Source organism: Musca vetustissima, unplaced genomic scaffold, assembly GCF_032173495.1.
Source record: "Musca vetustissima isolate MV318-11 ecotype Yass unplaced genomic scaffold, APGP_CSIRO_Mvet_v1 utg78284, whole genome shotgun sequence".
In the NCBI taxonomy this organism is placed as follows: domain Eukaryota; kingdom Metazoa; phylum Arthropoda; class Insecta; order Diptera; family Muscidae; genus Musca; species Musca vetustissima.
In genome coordinates, this window is record NW_026886703.1 from 11488 (window position 1) to 21616 (window position 10129).

Genomic DNA, 10129 nt, shown 5'->3' on the forward strand with positions numbered 1-10129 from the left:
ATCTACCTTAAATCGGACGAAAATATATAAATAAAATCGAACGAAAATATATATGGGAGCTGTATCTTTAAGAAACTTAGCACGCATCACTCTAGACCTAATCCATTACACTGTGCCAAATTTCGCGCAAATCAAAAGATATATGTGGACTTTGTTGCACCATTTACATTAAATCGGACGAAAAAAATTTGGTAGCTCTATCTAAATATGAAACGATGTTCAGGAAACTTAGCACACATCATTTTAGACCTAATACATTACGATTTGCCAAATTTCGTGGAAATCGAAAGATATTAAGGGACTTTGGTACACCATCTAGCTTAAATCGGACGAAAATATATATGGGAGCTATACATAAATCTGAACCGATTTTCAGGAAACTTAACACACATCATTCTAGTCCTAATTCATTACGCTGTGCCAAATTTCGTGCAAATCGAAACATATATAGGGACGTTGGTACACCATTTACCTTAAATCGGACGAAAATATATATGGGAGCTATATATAAATCTGAACCGATTTTCAGGAAACTTAACACACATTATTCCAGGCTTAATTCAGCGCGACATGCCAAATTTCGTGCAAATCAAAAGATATATAGGGACTTTGGTGCAACATACACATAAAATCGGACGAAAATATATATGGGAGCTTTACCTACATCTGAACGGATCTTCACGAAACTTAGCACACATAATTCTGGACCTAATTCAGTACGCTATGCCAAATTTCGTGCAAATCGTAAGATATAAAGGGACTTTGGTACACCATCTACCTTAAATTGGACGAAAATATATATGGGAGCTATATCTACATCTGAACCGATTTTCACGAAATTTAACACGCATAATTCAAGACCTAATTCATTACGCTGTGCCAAATTTCGTGCAACTCGGAAGATATATAGGGACTTTAGTACACCATTTACATGAAATCGGTCGAATATATATATATGGGGCTATATCTAAATATGAACCGATTTTCACGAAACTTAACACACACCACTATAGACTTAATTCATTGCGTTATGCTAAATTTTGTGCAAATCGAAAGATGTATAGGTACTTTGGTGCATCATTTACCTTAAATCGGCCGAAAATATATATGGGAGCTATATCTAAATGTGAACCGATTTTTTCCAATTTTCAATAGAGTTCGTCCTTGGGCCAAATAAGCGAGCTGTGCCAAATTTTATCCATTTCGAATCAAAAATGCGACTTGTACTTTGTTTACATATTAACATGGACAGACAGACAGATGGACGGACATGCATAAATCGACTCAGAAAGTGATTCTATGGAACCATGTGTCTATTCCGTTTCCTTTTGCCTGTTACAAACATATGCACAAAGGCATGATACCCTGTACCACAGTGTGGTGAAGGGTATAAAAATCCACGCCTATGGCTGGACCTTGAAAAGATGTTTTTTATAAATCCACGCCTAATTAAGGACCTTAAAAAAAGGAAAAATATTTTTTGTTCATATTCACGCCTAATTTGAGACCTAGAAAAAATATTGTTAAAAATCCACGCTTAATTAAGGACCTTAAAAATAAAAAAAAAAATATTTTTTATAAATTCGCGCCTAATTTATTTAAGACATTGAAGAAATGTTTTTATAAATCCACACCTATGGTAAGACCTTAAAAAATATTTTTTTTTTAAATCTCCGCCAATGGCTGACCTTGAAAAAATATTTTAAAAATCCACACCGTAAAAATATTTTTAAAAATCCACGCCTATGGCTGGCTGGGCCTTAAAAAATTCACTTTTTCTCTCAGTGCATATTATTTTTTATAGGTTCGCTATAGTTAGACTAAAATCCCTGGTTTTTCTGGAATGCCGTCTCATGAATTGCCACAAAACTAGACATTTATTTGAAGTTTTTGCTATCTAAATGTTCTTTTTTTATGACCATCGACCAATTGTGATCATTAAAAAAGAGTTGAAAACCTGATTTATGAAATCGAAACCAAAAATATTTCACACGGAAGTCAAATATTGGAAAGGTGTAGAAATTTAATTAAACACTAAACCTTATTGGAAATTTAAATGTCACACAAAAACGGGACATAGTTAATAGGAGAAGCGTGTGAAGTCAATTGGATAAAATCAATATTTTTTATATTGGCAAACAAATCATAAGTCAGATGTTGTTTAGTTAGTGATATAAAAAAATTTCAATCAAAGCAAGATTTTGAGTTTAAATGATTCTTAGAAATAATCAAAGAAATTTTATTATGGGCTAAAAAAATCCTCAATAATATAAAACAAGTGAGCGGAGCAGTATATTCGGACGGGGCCGACCTTATGACAATTTCCATTCTAAGCATTTCCATTCTAAGCATGGACAATATTTCGCGATATTAGCACCCTCTTCACCGACTAGAAGTCAACAAATATTACTAATATTCAGTACAGCCCTTCTAATTACTTGCCCAGATTCCTTTCCCATGGGTTGTGTTGTGATGTTCGGCTTTCAATTGTGGCCTATAGATCGACTCGAAAAATACAAAAAAAAAAATAAGTTTTCGGTCCACTTTATCCCAAAATTATTATCTGATCATCACCGAAAATTATAGGCGTTATCCTTGACCATACCTGGATCCTCATGGACATGTATAAAGCGATCTGCGCTATATTTCCGCTTTCTCGTGTGGTAATGGGTTATAAAATAATATCCGAATACGTAAGCACCTGTAAATATTTAAGGGTAACTCCCACCGAGTACATACGACCATATAATTGGTATCAGTTGAAAAGTAAACCACTCTTCTTGGATATACTATCATCTTTTCGGGTCTATGTCCTTCAGGAGTAAATATATACGCCATAGAATACAAATTTTGTAATTTTTCACACAAAAGTCGGGGTACATTTGACCCGCTAAATATTTACCAATCTTTATCAAAACAGGCATGCTTATTCTTTAGCCCGATCCCGTTCTCCATGTAAAATTTCGGGCCATAATTGCGTCCCCTGGAGCGACCAGAAAAACGAACAAATATTAAGTATTTGGTCCATTTCATCCCCTAAATATTAACCGATCTTTACCAAAAACAAACCGATCTTTACAAAAACATGGAAAATTTCGTGAAGATTGGTCCATAACTGTGGCCTGTATCGTGTTTACAAATTATAATGGACAGACGGACGGACGGACACACATGTCTAGATCGACTCAGCTAGTCGCGATATGATCGGTATTCTTAAAGGTGGGTCTAGGAAAAATATTTCGCGGCGTTGCAAACTTTTGGGGCTGCACAAAGCTATAATACCCTGACAACATAGTTGTGTGGGGTATAAAAATCGACTAGAAAAATTAACTAAAAATCACTGAATAAGTAAAATAAAGTCGCCTTAGAAACTTATTTTTTCAAAATTTAGCTATGAAAAATTAAATTTGGAAATGCTTTTTTTTCATTTTTTCACTCCCATGGAAACAGTCGAATATAGACCCTCATATATTTTACGCCCTTTTGTCAAATCATCCATAATTTTTGCATTAATTTTTTTAAACACTGCATAAATTATTAGTAATATTTCTTTATCCAAAAGCAGATAATGATTATGGATCCGGTTTGACAAATATCGAACCAACGTCACTTGACTGTTACTGTATCTATAATAGCAACAAATACAACAACCATAATTTGGCAGCCGCTTTGTTGTTGTCTTTCTGAATTCCAATGTGTGAGATTTTCTCTGTTATGCTTTAATTTAAATTAAATAGATTTTTTAATTTATTATGGTAACACTTTTAAAACAAACTGAATTTAGTTATCTTCTTCTTCTTCTTCTTGTTTTGCGAATATGAAAACAATGGCATTTTTAATTATTTAGGGCATTTGAAAAAAAAACTCGAATTTTGATATGCAACCGTAACAATGAGAACAACTAATTGGTGACTTTGAAAGAAATTATGATTTATCATAATTTGAAATGACATTAAAGAATAGTAGCTGACACTTGCGTAAAGAAATGTGCGGACACAGAAAATAATTTTAAAACCAGTGAGCGGAGCAGTATAGTTGGACGGGGCCGACCATACGATACCCTACACAACTTCCACGAAAATCTAACTCTATGTGGTTCTATATTCTGAGCTTGGCAAAGATTTCTCAATATTTTCACCCTCTTTACCGACTAGAGGTCAACAAATATTACTAATATTCAGTACAGCCCTTCTAATTACTTGTCCAGATTCCCTTCAACGTGGGTTGTGTTGTGATATACTATCAACTTCTCTGGTATATGTCCTTCAGGGGTAAATATATACGCCATAGAATAAAAATTTTTGGACACAAAAAATAATTTTAAAACCAGTGAGCGGAGCAGTATAGTCGGATGGGACCGACCATACGATACCCTACACAACTACCACGGAACTCTAACTTTCTGCTGGTGTTTGTTCCGAGCCAGGACAATGTTTCGTGTTATTTGCACCCTCTTGCCCCATTAGAGGTCAACAGCACCTTTTCAGTACAGCCCTTCTAATTAATTGTCAAGATTCCCTTCAACGTGGGTTGTGTTGTGATATACTATCAACTTCTCCGGTCTATGTCCTTCAGGGGTAAATATATTTGCCATAGAATAAAAATTTTTCGACACAAAAAATAATTTTAAAACCAGTGAGCGGAGCAGTATAGTCGGAAGGGATCGACCATACGATACCCTACACAACTACCACGGAACTCTAACTTTCTGCTGGTGTTTGTTCCGAACCAGGACAATGTTACGTGTTATTTGCACCCTCTTGCCTCATTAGAGGTTAACAGCACCTTTTCCTTACAATGACATATTTTCCGAATATTACTAATATTCAGTACAGCCCTTCTAAATACTACTAATATTCAGTACAGCCCTTCTAAATACTAGTCCAGATTCCCTTCAGCGTGGGTTCGGATTTCAAGTGGGCATATAGATCGACTCGAAAAAACACAAAAGATTAAGTTCTCGGTCCACTTCATCCCAATATTATTTTCTGATCATCACCGAAAAATATAGGCATTGTCCTTGACCATGCCTGGATCCTTATGGAAAATTTCAAAACGATCAGCGCTATATTTCCGCCCACTAATGTGGTAATGGGTTGCTAAATAATATATGAATACGTAAACACCTGTGAATATTTAAGTGTAACTCCCGCATCCGAGTACATACGAAAATATAATTGATATCAATTTAAAAGTCAACCACTCCTCTTGGATATACTATCAACAGCTTGGGTATATGGGAAATTACAAAATTCTTTTAAAATTCCATTAAAAAAAATTGAAAAAATTTTTTGCGAGCACATTTATGATTTTTGGTACATAGGTTAAGAAAAATATGCTGATTCCAAATATGTTCGCGTTCACAAATTCGGATGCTGCGCACAAAAGTTATAGCGGTTTTAAATCTTGTATTTCAAATATAAATTAAATGGATTCCTATTCGATGTATTTCGCGAATTTCTTCACAAATGCTTAAACACCATTGTTTTCTTTGCATACTAGTCAAATCACACTGAAATACGGTTTAATAGTCGCGAAAAACAAATAGAAACATGAAGATATCGGAAAATAAAATAAATTAATTTTTGAATTAAAACAAATGTTTTTTTGGAATTTTCGATTTTTTGGTATGTCTAAGAGGATACGGTTTTGCCTTAATCTTGTAAAATATACGACGCTTTCTTTTGCAAATTCGTTTAGATGATTGTTAAATATCGTCAGATTCATCTGATAAGAGTTTCGACGTCATTAATGGCTAAATATATTGCACTTACAATACATAAAAATGATCAATATTGAAAAGCTTGCAATTCGCGAATTAGTTGAAATCAGTTGATGCGCATGCGATTTTCGTATAAACCGAATCAACGTCTTTCAATAATTATTAATTTTTCGATGTTTAATTTAGCGGTCAAAGTGTGCCACTCGATGCACTTTACTATGCAAAAACCCTAAAAATGGCTAAAAATCACGCAACGTGCATACGATTTTTATGCGCATCCGATTTTAGTAATCTCGTATGAAAATACGCAAAAGGACACCTATTTTAAAAGGATCGGTTAAGAACCGCGGATGTGCCTCCACAATCAATTTTGGATAAAATATGCATATTATTCGCGTATCGATGTATTTTTGACCTATTTCCACACAGATTCGCGAATTTGACAATACAATCATAAATGCATGTAAAATTAATTCGAAGAAAACCGCGATTATTTCGGCGAATTTGTCAAAATAAGTTTTTGCAGTTTTTCCCACATTCAAGGTACCTATATCCGCCGTTTTATTATACGGAATTCAACATGGATGGGCTCATTAGATCCGGCACGTAAAAAAACTAAAATCACGCGGGGTTCCACGGAATTTGAATGGACTTTCTTAATTTAAGACTCAAAAAATATGTTTTTTATAAAAATTTACGCACCAAATTTTCGTCTTTGGAACCCAATTGCAAAGAAGCTACAGTGAGCACATTCATGAGATATACACTAAACGAAGCAGAATCACGAGTTCTACGATCCTGTAATTAGTTTATTCTATTATCTGGATGCGCATCCTAATTATAAGAAAAATTCAAAAAACACCGAAAATCCGGCTTCAAAATGTCAGCATCCATTTTGGGTGGATGCAGTGATTATATCGAAAAATCATACATTAGAACCATATTGTCCATGGGGTATTCTGCAACTTAGTCACTGATCACATGTGCGTGCGTTGTGTAGTTTAGCCACAAATCGGGAACGAACACAAAAAAACTCGTTGGCTTCAACACATTTTTACCCATTTTTATACATTACCACCATCACAGCTTCCACGCAACTTATTATTTATTACCAAAATTTCAAGATTTTGACAAGAACACTTCATTTTATAGAATTGAATTTAAATTATATGCAATATGTTCATATTTCGCGAGTTATAACCTTGCAAACCTCAGCTTCAAGGAATTTAAAAGATTTTTGTAATTTCCCATATACACTACAGAATACAAATTTTGTAATTTTTCACAGAAAAGTAAGGTTGCATTTGACCCGCTAAATATTGGCCGATCTTTATCAAACCAGACATGCTTATTCTTTGGCCCAATCCCCTTCACCATGCAAAAATTCGCGATGTTTGGGTCATAATTGCGGCCTCTGGAGCGACCAGAAAAACTGACAACAATTACATATTTGGTCCATTTCATCCTCTAAATATCCGCTACATATTGACCGATCTTTATCAAAACAGGCATGCTTAGTCTTAGTACCAATCCCCTTCTCCATGCAAAAATTCGCGACGTTTGGGCCATAATTGCGGCCTCTGGAACGACCCGAAATACCGACAAAAATTACGTATTTGGTCCATTTCATCCTCTAAATATTAACCGATCTTCACCAAAAACAATAGGGGTCTTCATTGGCCGCAACCCATCCTACATGCAAAATTTCGTGAAGATTGGTCCATAACTGTGGCTTGTATCGTGTTTACAAATTATAATGGACGAACGGAACACATGTCTAGATCGATTCAGCTAGTCGAGATACGAGATATCGGTATACTTAAAGTTGGGTCTAGGACCAATATTTCGCGGCGTTACAAATTCTTGGACCTGCACAAAGCTATAATACCCTAACAACATAGTTGTGTAGGGTATAAAAATCCACGCCCGTTGTAGATGATGAAAAATATTTTTTTTAATGAAAAAAATTGAAAAATTATTTTTACAAAATACACGCCTGTTGTATATCTTGAAAAATATTTTTAAAAATATCTACGCCTTGAAATTTCGTGCATTCTAAAAATTATAGTCCTTTATTATTCATTATAAAAAAAATATGTTTTTTCCATAACAGAAACAAATATCTAATATTTATCACAATTCAAGATCATAATCCACTTCGTATTGTTTTTTTTTTCGTTCTCCCATTTTTCAATTAGTAGGGATTGGTCCAGCAATTTAATGTTCCTCTTTGGAAGGATGAGCCTTAATGTATTCAATGGCCTTCAAGATATAATCTGGAATTGGTGGTGGTGTGGGAATCCATTCACCCTCGGGATGATAACCATTTTCATCGGCAGTATAGGTAACCTTAACATGTTCGCCCTCGGGAGTCAAATATTCATAGGAACCATGCATATTGCCATGCTCATCACCGGCAGCTTCTTCGCGAATATAATTGGATGTTTCCAAGTTGTATTCAAATCCGTCGGCACGAACATCAGATTTCATGCTCTTTACCTCGGCATGGACATCATCGCCGGTGGCAGTGGCAGCAGCGGCGGCATAAGCAACCAAAGTGGCAAGGATGAGCTATATTTAGTGAGTGCGAGAAAAATAAGTAAGCAGTAAGTAATAAACAAATCCTGGCAAATCCCTTCAATTAAAATGGACTTACGAATTTCAGCATTGTTGTTGTGTTTTTGTTTTCTCCAAAGTATATCAATTAATTACTTCAATTGCTAGACTGTGCCTAGTCAGAGCTCTCCAGTGTCTATTTATATGATTGGGAATGTAAGAAGGCTTAAAGGTATTTATACCCTTCACCACGCTGTGGTACAGGGTATTATGTCTTTGTGCATATGTTTGTAACAGGCAAAAATAATTGAGATAGACCCATGGTTCCTTTTGAGAATATGCATAGAATCACTTTCTAAGTCGATTTATGCATGTCCGTCCGTCCGTCCGTCTGTCCGTCTGTCCGTCTGTCCGTCTGTCCGTCTGTCTGTCCATGTTAAATTGTAAACAAAGTACAGGTCGCATTTATGATCCGAATTGGATGAAATTTGGCATAGGTCACTTATTCGGCCCAAGGACGAACCCTATTGAAATTGGGAAAAATCGGTTCAGATTTAGATATAGCTCCCATATATATATTTAACCGATTTAATGTAAACGGTCCCTATATATCTTTCGATCTGCACGAAATTTGGTACAGGCTAATCATTTAGGCCTATAATGATGTCTGCCAATTTTCGTGAAAATCGGTCCAGATTTAGATATAGCTCCCATATATAGTTTCGTCCGATTTCATGTAAATGGTGCCCTAATGTTCTTATATATCTTTCGATTTGCACGAAATTTGGTATAACGTACAGAATTGAGCCAAGAATGATGTCTGCCAAGTTTCGAGAAAATCGGTCCAGATTTAGATATAGCTCCCATATATAGCTTCGTCCGATTACATGTAAATGGTGCACCAAAGCCCCTATATATCCTTCGATTTGCACGAAAATTGGCATAACGTACTTAATTGAGCCCAGAATGATGTCTGCCAAGTTTCGAGAAAATCGGTCCAGATTTAGATATAGCTCCCATATATAGCTTCGTCCGATTACATGTAAATGGTGCACCAAAGTCCATATATATCCTTCGATTTGCACGAAATTTGGCATAACGTACTTAATTGAGCCCAGAATGATGTCTGCCAAGTTTCGAGAAAATCGGTCCAGATTTAGATATAGGTCCCATATATAGTTTCGTCCGATTACATGTAAATGGTGCACCAAAGTCCCTATATATCCTTCGAGGTGCACGAAATGTGGCATAACGTACTTAATTGAGCCCAGAATGATGTCTGCCAAGTTTCATGAAAATCGGTCCTGATTTAGATATATCTTCCATATATAGTTTCGTCCGATTTCATGTAAATGGTGCCCAAAGTCCCTATATATCTTTTGATTTGCACGAAATTTGGTACAGCCTAATCATTTAGGCCTAGAATGATGTCTGCCAAGTTTCGTGAAAATAGGTCAAGATTTACATATAGCTCCCATATATAGTTTCGTCCGATTTCATGTAAATGGTGCACCAAAGTCCATATATATCCTTCGATTTGCCCGAAATTTGGCATAACGTACTGAATTGAGTCTAGAATGATGTCTGCCAAGTTTCGTGAAAATCGGTCCAGATTTCTATATAGCTCCCACATATAGTTTCGTCCGATTTCATGTAAATGTTGCACCAAAGTCCCTATATATCTTTCGTTTTGCACAAAATTTGGCATAACGTACTGAATTGAGCCTAGAGTGATGTCTGCGTTGTTTCGTGAAAATCGGTCCAGATTTAGATATAGCTCCTTTTTATTATAGATTGATTTTAAGTAATTGACGCACCAAGAACCAATAGGAACAAAACGTTCTGAAATTA

General features: G+C 35.5%; 1 protein-coding gene across 1 annotated transcript; it reads right to left on the bottom strand.

Moving 5' to 3' along the window:
* Positions 1–7939: 7939 nt before the first annotated feature.
* Positions 7940–8390, bottom strand: LOC133334193 (larval cuticle protein 2-like). The gene is made up of 2 exons (XM_061542489.1): positions 8379–8390; positions 7940–8293 (listed from the first exon to the last, which is right to left on the bottom strand). Exons 1-2 carry the CDS (start codon positions 8388–8390, stop codon positions 7940–7942), a joined length of 366 nt encoding a protein of 121 aa, XP_061398473.1.
* Positions 8391–10129: the final 1739 nt, after the last annotated feature.